We start from the raw sequence: 22717 nt of genomic DNA, 5'->3' as shown, positions 1-22717 counted from the left end.
GGCTGAGCACTGGGGTGAGGGAGGAGACTGCCACCCACGAGTGGGGTGGCAGGGGGGACGCAGGCCCACCCACTCCACTGCATCCCGGCCCGGGGCCCTAGGCAGTGGCTACCACCGCTGACGGTCAGTGGGGATCCTGACCATAACACACTGACATGGGCATTGGTTGACCTGCAGCCTGACTGGGGTCAGCTGCTCCCGGGCAACTTCCAGTTCCCCCCTCTGGGCCTACCTGGTCCGTGGCGTCTGCTCCCGGGAAGTCCAACAGCATGGGGTCCTTGCAGCCCGGGCTAGGGGGTAGGTCCGGCAGTTCCTCGGGGAAGTCCGGCCAGTTCTGCTCCGGGGGTTCCTTGGGGTAACAGCAAGGGAGAGGTGAGGTCTCCGGCGGTTCCTCCTCGTAGGTGGCACGGGGAAGCTCCTGCGGGTCCTCCCAGTAGCGAGTGAGGGGAAGCTCCGGCCAGTCCGGGCAACTGCTTGGGGCCCCAGCAGCTTCCCAGTCCCGAGCCCTCTCGGGCAGGTCAGCTCCCGACGGTGGCTGGGCTCTGACTGAGCTCTGGTGGCCGGCTTTTATGCTTCCGGGTCGCTGCCTGACCCTCTGAGGGGCGGGCTCACTGCTCTGGAGCCCCGCCCCTTCCGGTGTCCGGGGCTCAACCCTCCCCGGGGACGAGGGGAGCCACACCGGCCTGTTACACCCCCTTACCCTCTCTGACACCGCAGAGCATTTTCCCCGTGTCCCGTTCCCCCTCCTGTTTGACTCAGTTTATATAGTAATATTCTCAGCTATACCTTTGTAACCAATCATTGTACTGAAATTTAATTAACCAATCCTAACACACTGAAACATAATTCTCTAACCAATTGTATCCCACTACCCTAATTAACTTACACCTAGCAAAATTAATTGTACAGCAGAGAAAAACAATTAGAGAACCAGACTGATTAACATTGTAAAAGTGGTGGCCATAAAGATAAAACAATACAGAAATGAGGATTTCACAACCACAAGCATTGAGAAGTGATTTCTTGCCAGACAGGCTGCTATCAAACTAAGTTTTCTTTAACCATCTTAAGATCTGTTTCTTTATCTGGTGGTGATGGGCACTATCAGGACAGGATCATCTTCCTAACAGCCCAATAGCACCTTATTTCAGTGTGACTGGTTTGGGATGTGAGGATGTGACCCTTCGCTTCCCAGCTTATGGTTGCCCCTGCTGCTTAGCCAAAGGCCTTAGCCTAAGAACAAGGCCTCAGACGGTCACAGTAAGAGAAGGCCCTTACAAATACAGACAGTGATTTTTATTCTTTGTTTTCGTACTCCTGTAAGTAGCTAAGTGATAAAAATACCCCTAAGTTCTTAAACTATAGGCTTTACAGGCAGGCCTGAATATCTCTATTCTAACAGTGGGGTCTACCCCTTCTCCCATTCTGTGTCTGTCTTGTGTATTTAGATTGTAAATTCTTCAGGGCATGGGCCATCTACTGTTCTCTGTTTGTACTTTGCCTGGCACAATGGGGACCCACTGTTAGTCGGTCCTTAGGCACTAAGGTAATGAATATGATTTATAATCATCATAACTCTCCTGCCACTTTGAGCCAAGGAAGCTGGCCTTGGGATGTTACTTCTTAAAAATGAGCTGGGGGTTAAAACCATGGACTATTCTTTGTGACAAGTATCCCACAAATTCCACTGACCTCCCTGGTTTTCTTTGCCTGCAGTAGGGTTTCCAGTTTCCAAACCTGATGTGATCGCCCAGCTGGAAAGAGGGGAAGAGCCGTGGGTCCCAGACCTCCAGGGCTCTGAGAAAGAAGTGCTTCCAAGAGCTGCCTGCACAGGTGAGGAATTGGTTAAACCAACTCAACAACTGTGTGGGAATGCAGGAAACATTCAGGATACTCTACAAAAACCCTGTGAGCTCTCCAAGTTCAGGATTGTTCCCTGAAGATGTGGAATCATTATGGCAGATGTCACTCATGGCTTCCCTCCTATTCTGACTGACAACTGGCAGCAGGTCCCGCCCCGATCTCTCTTTCTCCTGAGTGTTCTCGTGAGATGCAGACCAAAACTGATCCCTTCCTCTCTTCTCTGGGGAAGGTTTTGGGGAAAATCAGCTCCTGATAGGTTTGATCTCTCCCACACATATTTTGGATTGTTCATCCCTTTTTCCCTTCCTCTCTCTGAGATTTCCTTTCTCTCAGGTGCAGGTAGTGATCTATGTCCGGATTCTCTCTGTCTCCCATCAGGTGAAGGGATGGTGAGTCAGAATGAGGAGGAGAAACCCCATCAGGAAGATGCTGAGCAAGGAGAACCACATGGAACTTTATCAGGAAGACCCAAAGGGAATGTTTCCGGGAGTTATGCACTCCCAGAAAAAACAAAAGCCTGTGAGACTCAGGGGAGGCCAGAGGGAAACTTTAGTAGCCTCTCAGACCTTATAACAAGTGACAGAATCAACTTGGAAGAGACACGCTACATGTTCCATGAGTGTGGGAAAAGCTTCAATCGGAGCTCTGCCCTTATCACACATCAGACAATCCACACAGGTGAGAAACCTTATGAACGCTCTGAGTGTGGGAAATGCTTCATCGATAGTTCAGCCCTCATCTCACATCAGCAAATCCACACAGGAGAAGCGCCCCACAGATGCTCAGAGTGCAGGAAAAGCTTTAGTCACCGCTCTGCCCTTATCAGACATCATAGAATCCACACAGGGGAGAAGCCCTACACATGCTCTGAGTGTGGGAAAAGCTTTAGGCAGAGCTCAAACCTTACCAAACATAGGAAAATCCACACAGGTGAGAAACTTTATGGATGCTCTGAGTGTGGGAAATGTTTCTTTAATCGTTCAGACCACTTCTTACATCACAAAATCACACAGGTGAGAAGCCCTACACATGCTCTGAGTGCGGGAAAAGCTTTAGTCAGAACTCACACCGTATCAGACATCAGATAATCCACATCTGGGAGACACTGTCCACGTGCTCTGAGTGTGGGAAAAGCTTCAAGCACAGCTCACATGTTGTCTCACATAGGAGAATCCACATGGGAGAGAGTGTGGGAAAAGCTCTGAGTGCAGGAAAAGCTTCAATCAGAGCTCAAGCCTCATTAGACATCACAAAATCCACATGAGAGAGAATTGTAATAAATCCCTTGACTAGTGTTGGCCAAAAATTTTTTTTAAATAAATCACATTTGCTAATTCCCACATAGTGATTTTTGCACCATCTTCACCGTGGTGTCTCAGCTCCACCAGATCAGTTGCCTGCTTCTGCCTTTTGCAGCTCACTCTTCTTTGGGGTCAGTCCTGTGATCTTTTCTATCAACTCCTTTCCTTTGAGTCGAAGGAGTGTGTGTCCCTCCTGCCAGGAATGTTCATCCCTCCAGGTGGGGGGAGAGAGGTTTGATCCCAACAAGCTACACTGAGGCAAAAACTACCTGTGCCTGACAGCCACTAGGGCTGTACATGGCGTTGGCTGCTCAAATTAGTGATCTTAATGTAAAAAATTGTAGTGCAGATGCTGCCCAGGTGCAGGGGTTGGCATTAGCTTTCCCCTTGACCTGACCTAAACTCCATCACTTTCCCTAGTCTAAACAAACCCTGAGCATCACGGTTATACTGTTCCCCCATTTCAAAGCAATTGTTAGTCATCGAGTTCTCCCTTGGGGAACAAATTGTTTCATTCCCAGTTGCTCTGATGTTGCTGCAGGTTGTGCTGGGGAGCAGATGTTTTTATGATCATTTTCCACACTGAAACTATATTGAACTATAACGAAGAGCAGGAACAGGGCAGGGATAGGGGAAAATGTCATTTCCCCCATTGTAACAACAGACGTAGTTAGGGTAAGTCGGAGGGAATCCCTTATTCCCCATCACCATCCTCCTTCAATCCGTGCTAGAACCTACGAATCCTTTTCCTTTCCCCATTGTGGGATGGGAGACTTCAAAAGTGCTCCTGTGCTATAGCACATGGCTCAGCTCAGAGAATAAACCCCAAATAGCCCCTGAGCTTTGCTTTTTGAATTCTGTGTTTCCGATTACTTCAAGCCTGGGTATTGTGATTATTTACCAGTTTCTCTAGCACTGTTCCTACCACTGTTTCTGTAACATTTTTTGTTTTTTATGGGACAGGGTTGTTATTCCTTTGCCTAACCCCAACCTGGAAGGCCAGGGTGTCTGTTTTCTCTGGCCCCTCCCCACAGACAAATCTGACAGGATTGCACCTGCCAGGAGCAAACAAAAAGCCCCACCGGTCACACACACAAAGTAGATAGACACACAAGACACAGAAGAAACTGAATTATTTGAGCTATCAACATTTCCACTTTCCCACAGCATGTTAGTTCTGAAGGTTGTTTTAATTTTTTTTCCTGGAACCAGAACTGGGGAAAGAGACACTTGAGTCAGTGGAATTACAGCAGGAAGGGATAAGTCTCATGATTCGTCACTAACCAAATGCTTTGTGAATAGAGTGATAATGTTACTGAATGGTCTGGCTAACCCTGCAGTTAGAAACAATCAGCTCTACAGGTGGTAAATTTACAGAGGCTCTGCTGCTGATCATGAAATAAAACCACATTACTTTTAAACAGCTGCTATTTCAGTGCCTCTGGAAGTACAGAAAACAATGATCTGTGTTAAAGGAAAGTTGCCATTTCTCAGAGCACCAATTTCTATTGTGTGTGTACAGGAAGGTTTGAATGTGTAGCAGATAGTATAGTAAAACTTAACTATTTTATGTGTGTAACAGGCTCCTGCCCACCTCCAGCAGAGGTTTCAGTCACATACGATGGCAACTTACTGAATGTCACACAAATTAGTCCATCCCTTCCCATATTCAGTCTTTGATGGGAATGTTAGAATGAGGCAGAGAACTGGGAAAGTATCGCAGTAGGAATACATTAAAAAGTGGGATTAATCAGAGCTGGGCTGCAGACAGAGCCTGTTCTAGAGCTGGTGAAGTGACAGGGACACACGCCCGCTAGTGCTGGCTCTGAAATAACAGCAGAAGCAGATCGAAGAGAATGAGCTCATGGGCAGCTGCCCTGTCAGTGCATCACTCACCTGGCAGGTGTTACACAAAACACAGCACTTCCCCCACCCGCCACCACTTCATTATACTGTCCATGGGGCTGTTTGTCCTGCAGGACTTTGATCTCTCCGGGTGGTCCATGGTGATTCATAACAGAGCCATTAGGGGAGCAGGAGTCATCCCAATGGAAATCTCTCCACTTCTTTCTCAGTAAAAGAAAAAAGGTTCTCAAAGGACTCCAAAGGACCAAGCCCCAGATGCAGGTCAATAGATGAGTCAGATCTTACCCACAAATCACGCTCCTGCAAATCCTTTAGCGTTGTTATGGAAAAATTGATCCATGTGTTGTGTTTTCAATCAGATCAGCTTGAGGCCTTTTATTGACTAGAAGCACGCAGGGGAGAACCGTTATGGAAACGGCCTCCCCGAAGCTGGTTACAGACAGCCTTATAAAGCTTGAAACCACAGTCGTAATATGCAAGTTACACACATAATTTCCTTATTATTTTGCTAAAAAAATATTGCAAAGTTAATGCTGATTGGAGTAGGAGTAAATTTCTTCCATATTAGGCTTTTCCTGTTATTACTTATCTGTTCTATGTGGTTACGTGTTGACAGTAGGGGATATTACAAAATTGTTTTTCAGTCGGGGACTGTTAGGACTTTCCACTGTCTCCTCCGTGCCCCCCTACTTGGCTTGTCTGGCCGGCCCTGGCAGCCTGACATGAGGCCTGGGCCTACAAGGCCTTGGATAACACTGGATTTTCCCTTACAACATCTAAAATATAAAGGTTTATTCATAAAAAGAAAAAATATAGATGAGAGTTAAAATTTTTAAAGGAATTAATTACACACAGTAATGGCAAAGTTCTTGGTTCAGGCTTGTAGCGGTGATGGAATAAACTGCAGGTTCAAATCAAGTCTCTGGAGTCCATCCACAGCTGGGATGGGTCATTCAGTCCTTTGTACAGAGCTTCAGTTTGTAGCAAAGTCCCTCTGGAGACATGAAGCTGCACTGAAAATAAGATGGAGACGAGGCATCAGCCTTTTATAGCCTCTTGCCATGTGGTCTTTGCTTTCTTTGTTGCAAGGACACTCTATCCAGCACGTGGCACAGAAAAATCTTAGAGTTCTGTCCATAGGCAGGTCCCTGCAGACCTTGCTGAGTCACAAGGCGTATCTGCCTTCTCTCAATGGGTCGATTGTGTAGCTGATGGTCCTTAATGGGCCATCAAGCAGGCTAGGCAGAACTGACACCAACTTATCTGGGGTGTTCCCCAGAAGCAGAGCACAAGTTTGAAATGCAGGCACCATAGAGCCAATATTCATAATGTCAACAACAAAAATGATACACATCTAGAGATAGCATCATTATAATCAGCCAATCAGAACCTCTCCATAGACCTCTTACACGACAACCTTTCTACAATATTGGCTGCAAATATAGAACAGTGGTCACAACGGTGATCTATACAGTTACAGATTATGTCAGTAACGTCACAGGAGGTGACACGGCATCAGTGAGACTGATACTGGAATACTGCCTCCAGTTTTGGTGTCCTCGTTTGAAAAAGATGTTGTGAAATTGGAGCTGGGGCAGCAAAGAGCCACCAAAGGTTCTGAGGGCTGGAGAAAAATGCCTTCTAGGGAGCTATTGAAAGAGCTCAACCTGTTTAGCTAATCAAAAGAAGATTGAAAGGTGACTTCATTGAAGTGCCTTAATGGAGAGAAAGGATTGGGTATTAAAGGGCTCTTGAATCGAGCAGAGAAAGGCATGACAAGACCCAATGTCTGGAAGGTGAAAAGAGACAAATTCATATTACAACTAAGGCACAAATATTCAACAACGAGGATGATTCATCACAGGAACAAGCTACCAAGGAAAGTGGTGGATTCTCCATCTCTTGATGTCATTTCATGAAGACTAGATGCCCCAAAAGTAGTTCTTGTGTCATACAGGAGGCCTGTGATATGCAGGGGGTCAGATTAGATGCTCTAATGGTCTCTTCTGGCCATAAAGTCGACTCATTTCTGAAAAACTGAGTGTAGCATTGGGAGCAGCGTCTGATGTTTCCCTGTCTAGCCGGCTTGCTGCCTAGAACGAACGCTCCTTGAGTGGGGTGATCCACAGGGAGTAGCTCAAACCTGCAAAGTGCCTGGCCAGGGGCAGGACATTAGCCCAGCAACGGAGGGGTGTGGCAGTGACATCACAAAGGCCTTTTGCGGGACCTCAGCCTATTGGTCCAAGGTGGTGGGAGGTGGTGACCTCACAGAGAGATGGTGACATCAGCCAGGCAGGACAGGGGCGAGGGCCAGGAAACCTCAGAGACCCCTGTGGCTTTGCTCCAGCAAGTCTCCTTCTCCAGGTCTCTCTCTGAGCACTGAGAGAGTATTCGGGTTCATGGACGTGAGCGCCAGGAGGAACCTCTTTCGAGTTTTCTCCTTCCCTTTTAGTGATTATACTAGAAAACAGCCATCCCTGTTTAGAAGGTAAGAGCCTCCTCCCCGGTTGAAACCTGTTCAGTCTGATCCATCTGTTGCAGGGGAGTGCTCTGCAGCTCCCACTGTGGGAGGTCCACCCAAAAATGTGGGGCTGAAATAGTGCTTGGGCAGTGATCCCCACCAGTGACCTGGGCCATCCTTTGGGCTCTCTGGTGAGAACCCTCAGCCGCCCGTCCTCAGTCTCTACCCTGATTGGCTGAGCAGGGGGTTATTGACAGTGAGGAGACTCAGGTCCTTGTTGGTCTCTTTCAAGACCAAGGAAATAAGTCAGAACTAGTTCTATGTTTGATGAATTTTGCTGCTTCTCTGCATTAATTGTCTCTGAGCAGTTCATGATTCTCTCTAACATTGCAGTTCTCCTCAAATACTTGCTGAATAATTACTGTCACTGTTGTTGGTCTGGAGCTCATCACAGAGCACTTTATTCAGGTCATTCCATGTCTGAAATTCAAGATCTGATGGTTAGTTTGTAAAAGCAGCAAAGTCCTGTGACACCTTGTGGACTAGCAGATGTTTTGGAGCATGAGCTTTCATGAGTGAGTACCCACTTCGTCGGATGCTTGTAGTCGAAATTGCCAGGGGCAAGTATATTGAAAATCAGGGCTCTTGGGTCCTATTCCCAACTCTGCCACTGACTGGCTGTGTGACCTAAGACAAGTCAATTCTCCTTTCTCAGTCTCAGCTTCTCCTCTTTCGAGTAGGGATAATAATGATCCGCTCCTGTCTACCTCACGGTGGGTGGAGGCAGGGCCAGCTCTAGGTTTTTGCCGCCCCAAGGAAAAAAAAAAATTTGGCTGCCCCCACCCCAGCCCTGGGCTCCCCACAACCCTTGTTGCCCGAGCCCTGGGCTCTGCCGCCCCACCTGCACCCCTGCCGCCCCAGCCCTGGGCTCTGCCCACCCCTACCTGCACCCTCCTTCCGCCCCAGCCCTGGGCCACTGGTAACTTGCTCCCAGGGCGGGTCATTCAGCAGGAATTTTGGATGTGCACAGAACACAGACAGGACTGGTTCCCGCATGGTGACAGAACTGCAGTAAAGTGGAACAATTTTCAGCTTGTGTGACTGGAGGAGATCTGGATGCATATTATAAGACTGTCTTCCATAAATGAGGAAAAGTTGAGGTGCCTTTATTAGTCTTTGTTTCTATGGGGAATTTGCCAATGCAATATCACTGTCTTCCTTTTAAACAAACAAAACTAGAAAAAAAATGGCAATCACTGTTGAAAATAGCAATTCCAGTCTTAAAAACCACTGGGAAGCATTTCTTGCTCAATTTTATCTAGTAGGATGCCCCTGGAACAATGGGATCGAGAAACCTGCATCACTGAAAGTGCAGCCATGGAGACACCACACAGCAGCCTTCCCTAGCAGGGGCAGGGGGGCGAGAAGTGACATCATCCGAGCTCCCTGCATCCAGGTCACTTTCCTCAGCTGGGCTGCGTCAGGGGAGGGCAGAGAGCAGCAGCTTCTGATGCTCCCCTCACAGCCCAGCCCAGGTGGGGAAAGTGACCAGGACGCAGGGAGCACATAGTGCTGCTCCTCGCTCCCCCCACCCTCTGTGGGGCCACGGAGGAGCACTGGGGCAGGGGAGAGCAGTGAGCACCTTTGCACGGCCACACGGTGCCCTTTGACCCCCTGGAGCCCTGGGCGGCTGCCGGGGGCCCCACCCCTAAGGCCGGCCAGGCTCCCCAGCACGAGCAGCAGAGACACAGGGAGACTGGCCACCCACGGAGCAGAGGTAGCCTGGGCGGCTCGTAATGGAGGCTCGGGGGGGCTCAGCCTCCCCAAACCTTGCGTCGCCAAGGGGACAGTGGGGCCCTGGCCAAATTGGGCCCCCCTGGGAAAGTCTCCCCCATGGGGGCCCCAGGGCTGGAGGAGCTCCCACTCCCTGCTACGGCCCGGGGGCTGCAGCAAGGCACAGAGCTTCTCTGGTCTGGGGGCCACAGCGGGGCTGGGTAAAGGAGTGACAGGGTGGGGCCAGTGGGGGAAGGGGTGGAACAGAGGTGACAGTGGGTGGGGCCGTGGGTGGAAGGTGTGGAAGGGGGTGGAGCCACACACAGAAGTGGGGGTGGTGGTTCCGGTGCTGGGGCCCCCGCACTTGTTCTCCCTTTCCCTGGGCTTTGGCATCCCCAGCCCCTGCTTAGCGAGTAGGGGTCAGTGGTCCCCAAAATGTGGGGCAGGACTCCTAGGGGGACACAGAGGAAGATTGATGGGGGCACCTCAGGGCCTGAGCCAGACCCCATGGAGGGCAGGGAGGGAGCCCCACTCAGCCCCACTCTGTCCCAGCTCTTCCCCAACCCCACCCTCAGCCTGGGCCCCTGGCTCCCAGCCCGGCCTCGACCCCCTTACCCCTGTCCGCACCCCTCTCCCCAGCAAGCAACAGCCCCACTCCCAGCCCCGGTTCTCAAACGCGGCTTCTGAGGGGCCACAGCCATGGATACGAGGGCGCAGTGTGAAATGTTTGGGGACCACTGGGTTAGGGTGACGTCCTCAATCACTTCTCTGCAGTCCATTGAAAGCGATTCCTCACCCACCCCTCCGTCAGGACGGCCTAGGTACGTTCTGCTGCCCTTCACTCGTACAGGAAAGAGAATAACATTTCATTCCACTCAATGCTAAAGTGATTTGTAACCCACTACCGTCCCAAACTGGTCATTTTGGGGAAGCGGCCCCATCATGCTGCATAGCTAGGCAGAGTAGGGGTGTCTGTGCAAACACGGCCTGTTCCTGAAGTCTTCCCCCAGCTCCTCACTAGATGTGAGGGGGGAGCTCATTCAGCCCCTGCTTATGCTTAGTATTGGGAACCTCCCTAGTGTTCCTATCTCTGCCGGCCTTAAATTTCTCTTCCTGTCCACTTCTTGACAGCTCGGATGAGGTGGCCGAGTCGTTAAGGTGATGGACTGCTAATCCATTGTGCTCTGCATGCATGGGTTCAAATCCTATCCTCATGGGATGCATTTAGTCTTCACCCTCCTTTATAGACAACCATCTCCCCCTTTGGTACAATGACAGACCCAGCAATGTTGCTTCTGTCACCGAAAATTAGGCCAGCTAGTAAGTGTAGGGAGGACTAATGACCCCCCAGAGTTTGGCAGAAAGCAGCACATTTATTATATTGATAGCTAAGCTCAAAAGAAGGGATGGGGGGTCACACTCACACTTGCATACTCACGCTCCCAGGACAGGCCTGGCACTGGAGATGTCAGGATCCTTTAGGGTAAGTGTCCCCCAGCGCCGCGATGGACGGTGCGATGAAGGTAAGTCTTCCCGAGGCGCGATGGAATGTAACGCAGCGAACCACTGGCCAGGCGGTCTGGGCGAAGGACATTCACTGGAGGTACAAGCTTGTGAGTGACTCCTGAGCACAGGGCCCCTTCCCCTTTTAAGGACCTGCTCCTCATGGCCTGCGACTGGAGATGACTTGGCTGCATCTGGTGGGTCACACTCCACCTCAGCCAGTGTCCATGCAGGGTCCCTGCTCGGTGTGCGAGTGCTGCCTAATGAGAGTCCCAGACACCTTGTCTATCTAGGAGCTCTTCTGCTCTTCCTGCTGTTCAACCAGCCCCTTCATCCCACAAGCATTGCAGGGGGGGGAGGGGGAAAGCCACTTCACAGGCATTCAGAGAGGGAGAGGAGACGGGGCGGGGGCGGGGGGAGTGTAACAGACCTTTTGGGCATACAGGTGATATGGAGCACACAGATCACTGCTGCTCCTACAACAGGGTAAGTTCTCAAGCAGCATGTTTCTTACTCTGCCCATTGGTCAGTTTTGATGATTATCGATGGAAATATTTTGCCATTGGGTTGTGTGTTTACACAGAAATTGACATTTACCAACAAATACATAATTCTTCCAGTCCTGCCTAGTCTGCAGTTGGTGGGTTTAGAGGGACACATTCACTCTCCCCAGTCCAGGCCTGTGCTCTCAACTTCCCACACTGCTGGGATCCTTCCCTGGTCTCCCCCCAGACCACTGCCCCCCATCCCCACTTCTGGGATCACCTCCCCACACTGTCCAAATCCCCTGCTGGCAGGATCCCTTCCTGTTCCTTTCATTTCCTGTCTCCACTCTGGGTGAAAGCTCTGCACGGTTCCCACAGCAGAAGTTGAACCCAGGCCCCCTGGGTGAAAACCAGGAATCCTGACCACTAGCCCATATGGGACTATTGGTGCATCTGACGAAGTGGGATTCACCCACGAAAGCTCCTGCTCCAATACGTCTGTTAGTCTATAAGGCGCCACAGGACTCTTTGCTGCTGTTATTACTACAACTCTCAAGCAAGGCCTGCACAACATACGGGCCGCGGGCTGCATGCCTCACTCATTCTAAATCCTCGCACATGGCGCTCTGGGGCAGCCCAGAGCCCTTTGAATCTCAGCCGCGCCGGGAGTCAGAGGGCTCTGGGCTGCCCACAGCGGCGGAGAGCGTAGAGCCCTTTAAATTCCAGCCGTGGCCAGGAATCAAAAGGCTCTGGGTTGCCCGCAGCAGGAGAGCGTAGAGCCCTTTAAATCCCAGCCGTGGCCGGGAATCAAAAGGCTCTGGGTTGCCGCAGCCGCGGGAGCCCAGAGCCCTTTAAATCTCAGCCACAGCCAGGAATTAAAAGGCTCTGGGTTGCCCGCAGCGCGGGAGCCCAGAGCCCATTAAATCCCAACCGCGGCTGGGAATCAAAAGGCTCTAGGTTGCCCGCAGCCGCGGGGATCCCAGAGCCCTTTGAATCTCAGCTGCGGCCAGGAGTCAGAGGGCTCTGGGCTGCCCGCAGAGAGTCCCAGCCGCGGCTGGGCTTTAAAGGGCTCAGGGCTCCCACAGCTGCGGGCAGCCCAGAGCTGTTTGAATCCCGCATGCAGCCGCTGTTTGCCCCCTCTCCGGACCTCTGCCCCAACTGCCCCCCAGGACCACACCCCCTATCTAAATGCTGCTGCTCCTTGTCCCCCGATTGCTCCCTCCCAAGACCCCTGCTCGAACTCCCAGTTGGGACCACAGCCCCTATCTAAGTCTCCCTTCTCCTTGTCCCCAACTGCCCTCCAACTTTCCCCAGGAACCCACCCCCTACCTGTCCCCTGGGACTCCCATGCCTATCCAACTGCTGCCTGTCCCTTGACTGCCCCCTGGAACTCCCTACCCCTTCTCCAACCCCCAGCCCCGTACCGTGCCACTCAGACCAGCGTGTCTGGCTCCATGCAGCTCCAGACACATTGCTGCCATGCTCCCCCATGGAGCCCACAGCCCCCGCCCCCAGCACCTGCCTTCCAGATTTGAACACCTCAAAACTCAGGAGTGCTCAAGCTCAGTTTGGGCAGCTGTTACGTCATTTCTCCCAAATTAAATATACTGATCCGCTGTAACTTGCTGTAGAAAAAGCAGGATAAAATTGAGCAAGAAATGCTTATTAGCACTGGAATTGCTATTTTCAACAGCCATTGCCTTGTTTGTTTGTTTCAGGAAGACAGTGATATTGCATAGGCAAATTCCCCAGAGAAAGAAAGAGTGGAACAAAAGAATAATAAAGGCACCTCAACTTTTCCTCATTTATGGAGGACAGTTTTATAATATGCATCCAGATCTCCTCCAATCACACAAGCTGAAAATTGTTCCACTTTACTGCAGCTCTGTAACCATATGGGAACCAGTCCTGTCTGTGTTCTGTGCACATCCAAAATTACTGCTGAATGACCTGCCCTGGGAGCGTTACCAGTGACCCCGGGCTGGGGAGGCAGGAGTTGTGGGGGGGGGGAGGCACTGGTGTGGGGGAGCCCAGTGCTGGGGCCTCAGCAGGGTGCGGGGCTGGCACTGGTGGGGAGGACAGGGGGAAGCCCAGCGCGGGGGCAGCAGGGGGTGTGGGTCAGTGGGGGGAGAGCCCAGGATTGGGGCAGCAGGGGGGTACAGGGGAGCCCAGGGCTGGGACTGGGGCAGCCAAATTTTATTTTGCTTGGGGCAGCAAAACCTAGAGCCGGCCCTGCCGGGTTCCCCAACCGCCGGAGCCCCGGCCCTTTAATTTGACCCTGAGGGCTCCCAGCCACCTCTTCAGCTGGGAGCCCCCGGTTGATTTAAAATAAAGTCTCACCTCCCCATCCCCAACCTTCCTTTTTGGCCCACAGCTGTTTTGGTGGGACAGCGCTGGGGAAGGAGGGTTTGTTTCTGCAGGGCTGGACGGCCCTGGGGTGGGGTGTTGCTGCGGGGCCGGGAGGTTTTGGCCCTCGGCTGTTTTCTTTGGAGGAATGTGGCCCTTGCCGCTTTACGAGTTGTGCAGGCCTGCTCTAATGGTCTCTTCTGGCCATAAAGTCAACTAATTTCTGAAAAACTGAGTGTAGCAGTGGGAGCAGCGTCTGATGTTTCCCTGTGTAGCCGGCTTGCTGCCTAGAACGAACGCTCCTTGAGTGGGGTGATCCACAGGGAGTAGCTCAAACCTCCAAAGTGCCTGGCCAGGGGCAGGACATTGGCACAGCAAGGGAGGGGTGCGGCAGTGACATCACAAAGGCCTTTGGCAGGACCTCAGCCTATTGGTCCAAGGTGGTGGGGAGGTGGTGACCTCACAGAGAGATGCTGACATCAGCCAGGCAGGACAGGGGCGAGGGGCCAGGGAAACCTCAGAGACCCCTGTGGCTTTGCTCCAGCAAGTCTCCTTCTCCAGGTCTCTCTTTGAGGACTGAGAGAGTATTCGGGTTCACGGACGTGAGCGCCAGGAGGAACCTCTTTCAAGTTTTCTCCTTCCCTTCTCCTGATTTTACTAGAAAACAGCCGTCCCTGTTTAGAAGGTAAGAGCCTCCTGGAGGTTTGAAACCTGTTCAGTCTGATCCATCTGGTGACAGTTGAATTCTAGGCATGGAAAACACGAGCTTAAAGAGGCAGAATTTTATTTCGCACCTGGGATTTTGTCCCTTAGAATCACCGGGGACATTAGGGTTTCTCCTTTTTGTTTCACATTTTCCCCCATCCATCCATCCCTCCTTTCGCTTCGTCTCTTGCTTATTTTGTTCTTTCTCCTGTTCCCCTCCCAACACCAGGAGGGAGGGTGTGTGTGTGTGTGTGCGTGCGTGCGTGTGTGTGTGTGTGTGTGTTGCGGGGGAGGGCTCTGCAGCTCCCACTGTGGGAGGTCCACCCAAAACTGTGGGGCTGAAATAGTGCTCAGGCAGTCAGGGCCGGATTAACCTTCTGTGGGTCCCAGCACCAAACATATTTGTAGGCCCCTATGTAGTCACTGTGGGCTCCGAGTGTGAGCCTGGTGGGGCAGTGCCATTGGTGCCATAGCCTACCCGGTACTGAACCTCAGAGACATTTTTCATTTTGATCACACACCCCTACATGACTATATGCATTGCCATACACAGCTCCCTCAGCCCCCGGTTTTCTTATTGAGCTGTACACCCATGTGGGTTTACTAGTGTCCACAGTGAGCAGAACTTTCATAGTGATCAAGGAAACTCCCCACAGATTTATCTCCTTCCTCATTCAGACCTTGTCTAGCCATGTCTCCAGTACCCCCCGTGTCACCAGTCACGGCATGTGGTCCTAGTCTCAGCTCAGTTCTAAAGCCAGCAGACACCTGATCAGTTCTGACAGATCCCTCCCCGCAGCCCCCATCCTGCCAAGTGAGCCAGACACCCGCAAACACCATCTCCCCAAGGTCAGGACTTAGCCCTTGGGAATCTGAAGCCACCAGCCTCTCTCCCTCTGCTCCCATCTACATGCTAGTCTGCTACCTGGTCACCACCACCTCTCCCCATACTTGTTTCCTTTCTACTTTGGACATGCTCCCACCCAACTGGAAGCTCCCTCTGCCAACCTGACCTGCTCCCTCTTTCCCTCCTCCCCCTGACATTCCTGTCCTACTGGTGACCTCTGTTCCTTGAGGTGAACTCCAGTGTCTTTAGCTGCTCTAGCTTAATGGCCCCAGTAGTCACAGAGCCACCTGCAGCTTCTCTGGCTACAGCCATGGGGCCAGTTCCCAGAGGCCAGCCTTAGCCAGCTGCAGCTACTAGCCGCAGGAGGGGTGGCAATGCCAGGGCTGAGCCTGCTTGAACCTTGCAACGGCAGCACTAGGGACTCTCAATCCTCAGCCCTGGCCCTAGGCAGCTGCAGACTCTGGAGTTAGGCACTTCCCTCCTCTAGGCCATGGCTTTAAATACCCGAGATTCCATCACCTGCAGCAGAGGCCACCAAATCCCACGCCCCCCTCAGCCAGCACCTAGTCGTGCAGAAAGTGCAGCCTGAGTGATTTTGGAGGCTGGGGTGCCAGGAGGTTCCCGTCCCTGAGCAGCAGCCCTGCAACAAGCTCACGTGCTTCCCAGTTGGGACATTAGCCGTTACTGACAAGGCTTGTCTGTGATCTTTTTTTTATCTCATTGTTAGGTGTGAGAAGTATGAACTGTTCAATAGGTTCCATTAGTTGGTTAATAAGATGTTTATGAAGTAAATCACTGGCTTTAAAATAAGATCCAATCTGGAGCATATGAACTATTGACCCATGGACTCCAGCTCTGAGAGGGGACTTGTTTACCATCAGGGGACAGGCTCAAACCAGTCCAAACCGGTTTTTCCCGCCAAAACCAGCCCTCAGCGTTCCATCTCCTCAGACCTTTTCCCGCCACAGAAGTGATATAAGGACGTGCTCAGCGCCTGCGTGGGGCCGTCCCCCCCCCCAGCGACGGCCCCTCCACGGTCGGTTCTTCCCAGTGCTCCCGAGCCGGAGAGTGACGAGCCCCCTCGGTCCCGCCGTGAGACTGAGGAACAGGAGGCCTGTCACCCCCATTCCTGCCATCCTGCATCCCTGGTGTCCAGCCTCCCACGGAGCCCCCGGGGAGTGAGAGACCCGGGCGGGGGGGGCACTGGGGCTGGGCAGGAAAGTGACTGTGCCCCAGGGAACCTGGGAGAAGCCTCAGAGCTGCCTCAGCCCCAGTGGGATTTGGGGGGCAGAGACTGGGGCCTGGCAGGGGGGATTCCCTGTGGTGTGGGGGGAGATGGGGGTGTCAGGCAGGGAGAAGCTGGAGTTGTGGGGTCAGTGGGACGCGGGGGTTGAACTGTCTCTGTGCAGCCAGGAAATTCCCGGGGGGGGGAGTGGCGGGCGGGCAAAGGGGGGAGGTGAGTTAATTGGATCCTGTCCCTGTTTGTGCCACTTGCCTCTCGCCCCCGATACAAATTCTCTCTAGTTCTGCCCCTTTTCTCGCTCAGTGTCTCACACGGGGCTATAAAATCTGGGGCGATTTTCCCCCTTTCCCCTCCAATGATCAGCTCTCCCGTCTCCCCCAATTTCCCCCGTTCTCCCCATGAGTCTCAAGCGTCAGTTTAAAATCTTCTCTAGTGAGGGGCATTTTCCCACCCATTTGATCTGCAGCGATTTGTCCTTGTTTAGGTGGGAAATTGTTGCCCTGAGTCATTCCCCAGCACATGGCTGCCCCTGGAGTGGGGGTGGGATGGCTCAGTGGTTGGAGCACTGGCCTGCTAAACCCAGGGCTGGGAGCTGACTCCTTGCGGGGGCCATTTGGGGATTTAGTTGGGGATTGGTCCTGCTTTGAGCAGGGGGTTGGACTAGAAACCTCCTGAGGTCCCTTCCAGCCCTGATAGTCTATGAGATGCCGGGTCTCTGCCAGGGCAGGGAAGGGAGGCGCACGTGTCCCCCATGGGGACTGCCCAGACCCCCGGTTCCCAATCCCAGTTGCTGCCCCCTAACGACCACCACAGTTGCCCCCAACCATCAGTCGCCCGGCACCCGCCCGTCCCCACTGCTGCCCCTTTCCTCATCCAGGGACCTTCCAGCTCCCCTCCCCTCCCTTTAATCAGCTCCTCAAAGGGCTCCCTGCTGCCCATGGGAATGGTGGGGGTGGGGGGAACCATCACTTTGTGTTTATGTATTGGACAGTCGTATAAAATCCAGTCCAACAGTCCCCCTTTTCCACTAGATCGTTAACAACAATATAAAATCCCCTCAGATCTTGATGTTTTTCTCTCATGTTATCAAATACGCAGTTTGTGACACATTTGCTTTGCAAATCTCAAAGATTCATATAAAATAACCTAAACGTTTGCCCCACTGCTCTCTAGTTGTCTATTTCTAATTGAATATGCCCTGAGATTTTTCCCTGTCTCTCTAATTATAAAATACTAAGAAAATCTCAGATTTACACCTTTTCTCAGATTCTTGAACCTGGATATAAAATGTTTGCAAATGTTGCCCATTTCCTCTTTATTCATTTATCAAATATTGATGTGAAACACTCAGATTTTGCCTCCTATCAACAACTGATATAAAATCCCTCTGATTTTCCACTTGTGTCTCTATAATTTGCAAAATGGATCCAAAATCTCTCAGATTTCCACCCTTTCTCTTTCATTTCTGAACGTTGCTCTCAAAGCTCAGGTTTTGCCTCTTTCTATCTCATTATCAAATGTCAGTTAAAAATCCTCTCAGGTTTGGGGCTATTCCCCGTGTTTCTAAATCCCAGCAACTTCTTCCTTCGAGGGAACCTGTTGCCCTGAGTTCTTCTCCATCCTGGAGGTCGCAGGGGGTTAAATTGCCCAGAGATCATCTTTCCCGTCTTCTTTGAGAATCATTTGTTCCTCCTTTACCTCTGTTAAAATGTTTGCCGAAGAAAGAGATCAGCCAGATATTTAATACCCATCAAAGCCAGAGGCCTCCCCCTGTTTGGGGATCAGTGGTTCCCAGCAGGTAACGGGAGAGTTGGCTGGACCCTTTTCTTTTCTCCAGCTGCCACGGGATGAGGAGGTCACTCTGAGTGCAGTCTGGGTCCAGAAGTATCCCAAACCCCATGGCAAATGGCCTCTGTGAGGGGTTGATTCCCACAGTGCTAAGATGCAGCCACCTCTGGGGTGGATCCAGGGTGGCCATTATTTGCTAGTGACAGGCATGGACATTTCTTACCATTTTTGTCCCTCCAGGCCTTCCATACTCCAGTTCCAGAGACATCCCCCAGGGCTCCCTCTGCCTGTGTGACTGGCCAGCAGGGGGCGGTGGTCACTTTCTATCCACTTCTCAGGCACTGTGACGTACCAGTGTTGCTGGGTGGGGTGGGGCTGTGGGGGGAGATAGCAGCTGAAGGGGGATTGTGGTGGGGGAGGCCTCTGGGTGGCTGGGCAGGGGGTACCCTAGTGAGGTTGGTGGGTTCTGGAGATTTGGGGTTTCAGGGGGTGGCTGTGATGTGCCCAGCCCTGAGGCTGTGGGTCCTGGAGGTGGGTATCGCTGGGAGCCTGTTGGCTGCAGAACAGCCGGGGTGGGCGTCTCTTGGGGAGGCGGGACAGGGGGTTAGAGGGAGCCTGGTGCTGTGCCAGGGGCTCTGTCTGGGCTTCCGCCGCAGACTCCTGGGATCGCTGCCATGCCCAGTGCACAGAGTGTGTGTCGGAGAATCCCCGGCGCTAGGCCAGGGGGTGCCCCTGTAAGGCATCAGGGGATCCCGCAGGGGGGCGGAGGGGGTCCCAGGCAAAGGGCAGGGCAGATCCTGCTGGTGGAGGGGGAGTCCTAGGCAGTCAGTGAGGGACTGAGTTCCCAGTGGGGGTCCCTTTTGGGGGGTCTCTGGCTGTTGGGGTCTCTTGGTGGGGGGAACCCTTTGGGATTCCCAACCTGGCAATGAAGGTCTGGTGGGGGTTCTCTGGCAGGTGAGGCTCTGAGGGGTATCTGAGGTCCCTGGCCAGGGACTCTGGGGGCTGGGTCCCAGGGAATATCTGGGGGTGGGGGCTGGCTGGGGCTCTGGGGGCTGCTCCTGACCTCGCTTCTTCTCCCTGATTAGCTTATGCCAGAATCCTGGCTCCAAGCACTGCCCGACATTCCCCGGCCAGGCCCAGTCACTGTGATAACTTTCTAGCCACTTATCAGACACTGTGAGGTGAAATCACAGATTTTTGCTCTTCTCCCCTCTTGAAAACTGCAGGAACTTCCAGTTCCATTGTCCTAGATTGTCCAGTCCATTGTCCAGTCCTTGTCCTGGATCTGTGGGGTGAGGGAGGTGGGAAGGGGGTCAGCACTGCCACACAATGGTCTCTTCCACAGCGTTCTGGACTCATTCTTTCTGAACTCTGGTTTCATTGAGACCATTGTTAATCCAGAGTCACTGTATGGAAAGACAAGGAGTGACTCCGGATGGACAGTGGGGCAAATGAGATCAGCAATTCTCCTGTGAGGAGGGGCTCTCGTTAGCTGCTCTCCCCAGAGAGCTAAAGGAGGGAAGCTGCTCAAACGCTCTGTCCCTCTCTGCTCAGGATACTGGGGTTCAGCTTCCTGGGTCAGACGCTGCAGCCTCCATTGTGATCTGGGAGACCAGGCTTAGTAGCGGCTGCTCCCCCAGTGGGGTTCTGTGCTGGGAAGTGACCTGAATTAAAGCTGCTTCTCTGCCTGGCCCAGGGGATGACTTTCTCCAGCTGGTCCTAGCCCCCTAGGGCAGCCCTGGGCCCTATTAATACTAAATTCTGAGCCAGAGTCTCCAGGTAACTGACAGACCTCAGGGAAAGTGCTGGGGACTGGCAAGAAAGTGACTCTGCACAAACAGCCCCTCCTCATTTCTCCTCCCAGTAGCAATTGCCAGGAGAAAATCCAGCCATGGGAGAGCAAAGCCCCAGGAATGGGACTGTCCCAGCCAGAGGGGCAGGGAGAGAGGACGGGAAGGAGAGACTGAAAGGGCAGTAGTAGAAATGAGGGGAGAGATTTCCAGTTCTCTAGTCCACCCAGATACATGTATTGCTGCATCCCTGGGCAGAACCACCTTCCAGTGGACAAAACAAGGATCAGACAGAGGAAAAGCCAGTTCCTGACTCCATATTCCCCCTGCTGGGGTGTGGCTGCCGTGGGGTCAGTGTCCGAGGGAATCCCCCACAGTGACTCCTTTGGTTCTGCTCTTTTCTAGCCTTGTGTTCAGAGACTTTGTTACGGGGTGAGGGGAGGGAGAAGGAGGTTAAAAATGTGTCTGGGCTTAGCCTGGCAGGAGGGGCCAGATCTACATTGTAATAAACAGATTGAGCATTTCCCAGCATGGCAGGATCTAGGGTGTCTGTCTGCAGGGAAGGGGCCTGGGGGAATTCTGATGTGAAATTAACTAAAACCGGTTCTGAAATGCTCACAACTGCCCTTCTCCCCCAGACAGGTTGCAGAATGGCGTCCATGTTTTGCTCCAGCTCATCCCAGCCTGGCGTGGGACAGAGAAGAGAAATGGCTGCAGTGGAGCCAACTCAGGTAGAGATTATCGGGGGGTTGCTGGTGGGTTCCTGCTGGAGGAGAGGGAGAGCAAATACACCGGAGATGGGAAGGTTTGCACAGTCTGGTTTGGAGGTTGGAGCGGGGCAGGAAATTCACAGCGTGGGGAAAGGAGGAGGCCAGGGTGTGGCAAACCTGCTGGGAGTTATTTAATAAGTGGCCTAGATTCTAGGAACAGACCCAGGAGGTTCGGAGGCGGAAATGCCCTAATTTGTGAAGAAAGAAAATAGCCCACCTCCATGGAGCTAGTCAAACTGACCAGACTCCCAGTGCTGGAGCCTGAGCTCACTAACCAGCGGCTGCTGTGAGATATGAAAGGGGCACCCATGAGTCAGGCTTATTGGAGCTGCCTCTCCCTTCATATCTCGCTCCTCACAATGAGGAGGTTATTGGGCTTCCTACCAGGGAGTTTTCCCTGAACCCTGCTAGGGGCTCCATCTCCTGTATCAGTCGGTGGCTAGTAGGTGTGTGATGGATCTGCTGGGAGAGACAAGGGGCTCTCTCTTCGTCCCGTCACCCTGGTATTTGCTGGATACACTGAGCGGGGTGGGGGTGGGACTCTGTTGACTGCGATCCACCCAGAGCTTCCATTTGATTTGCTCCTCTCTGCCACAAATGGTGGGGCTGTGAGTGGGGAAAGAGGTCCTGAGTGTTGGACTCTTGCTCTTTCAGGGGCCGGTGACCTTCGAAGAGGTGGCTGTGCATTTCACCAGGGAAGAGTGGGCTCTGATGGACCCCGCTCAGAGAGCCCTCTACTGGGATGTCATGCAGGAGAACTATGAGAATGTGACCTCGCTGGGTAAGGGTTCCTGTTCCCTCTGTTCTTTCAAATGATACCTCACAAGCCATACTGTGTACAAAATTGATCATAATTTTCTAGAAGAGTGAACACAGGGGTGTAGACAGATACAGTGTCTGTGTGTGTGTGTGTGTGTTCCCAGCAGATATGTGGGTATTTCAATCCCTCACAAACATAGTGTTTGGCATCTTCAAGGACCTGGGGAACTGGTCCTGGGAATTCACTGGTTTACCAAGTGTGACACTGTATGGAATTGTGAGACATTTTGGTATTAATAATAAAATAATAATATAATCTGATAAAATTGCAATGAATCGTGCTAGTTATGCCATGTAAGGTGTCAGTGAAAATGTTATGATTTGCCAAGTATGATAATTTTGTTTCTATGTTTGTATCACCTTTGTATTGTGAGTTATAGATATGTAGGGTATATCTGTATTTCCAGACTTGTGCAGTGTTTCTGGGTGACACCCCCAGATATATTGGCATCAGCACTGCCCCCTGTTTGATGGCCCATTGAGAGTCATCAGCTGTATAATGAGCCCATGGAAAGGACCAAGGGATACACCTATTGAGTCAGCAAGACATGCCGGGTATGCCTGTGTAATGAGAACTTCAAGGCTTTTCCATGCCACGTGCTGTGAATCTTGTATTTGGGACACAGGAAGTACAAGCCACATGGCAAAAGGAATGTAAAGGGCAGCTGCATCATCTCCATTTTGTCTTCATTCCCCCTTCCTACCTCTGGAGCAACTCCTCTACAAACTGAACCCTGGAACAAAGGACTGAATAACCCATCCAAGCTGTGGATGTGTTCCAGACAGACTTTCAAGCCAGCAACTCACCAATACTGCTAAGAACCTGATATATCCATTTTGGAATGTATCTGACTGCGTTCCCATTTAACTTCTTTCTGTCTTTCTTTCGTTTAAACCTTTAGTTTAGATGCTAAAGGATTGTCTGGAAGGATGGAATTTTGGGTAATATCCAAACCTATACTGACCTGGTGATGTGGCTGTGACCCTTTGGGGTCAGAGGAACACTTTGTTTATGTGAGCAGAGTTTTTAAATAACCTCTCACTGTACTGGACCTCGCTGCTGATTAGGAGCCAGAGAACTGGGATGGAATAAAGGGGGCCGTGTGATTTCTTTTTTCAGCTTCTCGATAACCCAGTTGGTGACTGGTCAGTGAGTT

General features: G+C 52.0%; 1 protein-coding gene across 1 annotated transcript in view; it reads left to right on the top strand.

Moving 5' to 3' along the window:
• Positions 1-2705: 2705 nt before the first annotated feature.
• The window catches only part of LOC120381670 (zinc finger protein 420-like), a gene marked incomplete at both ends in the record, with an annotated part of 89923 nt that continues 69911 nt past the window's right edge, over positions 2706-22717 (top strand). The window contains one exon of the mRNA XM_039499801.1: positions 2706-2793. Within this exon, the coding sequence (XP_039355735.1) occupies positions 2706-2793 (88 nt within the window). The remainder of the gene's footprint in view (positions 2794-22717) is intronic.

This window comes from Mauremys reevesii, linkage group 14 (genome assembly GCF_016161935.1).
Source record: "Mauremys reevesii isolate NIE-2019 linkage group 14, ASM1616193v1, whole genome shotgun sequence".
In the NCBI taxonomy this organism is placed as follows: domain Eukaryota; kingdom Metazoa; phylum Chordata; order Testudines; family Geoemydidae; genus Mauremys; species Mauremys reevesii.
The sequence above is the reverse complement of the archived record's forward strand: the minus strand, read 5'-3'. Positions and strand labels throughout refer to the sequence as shown.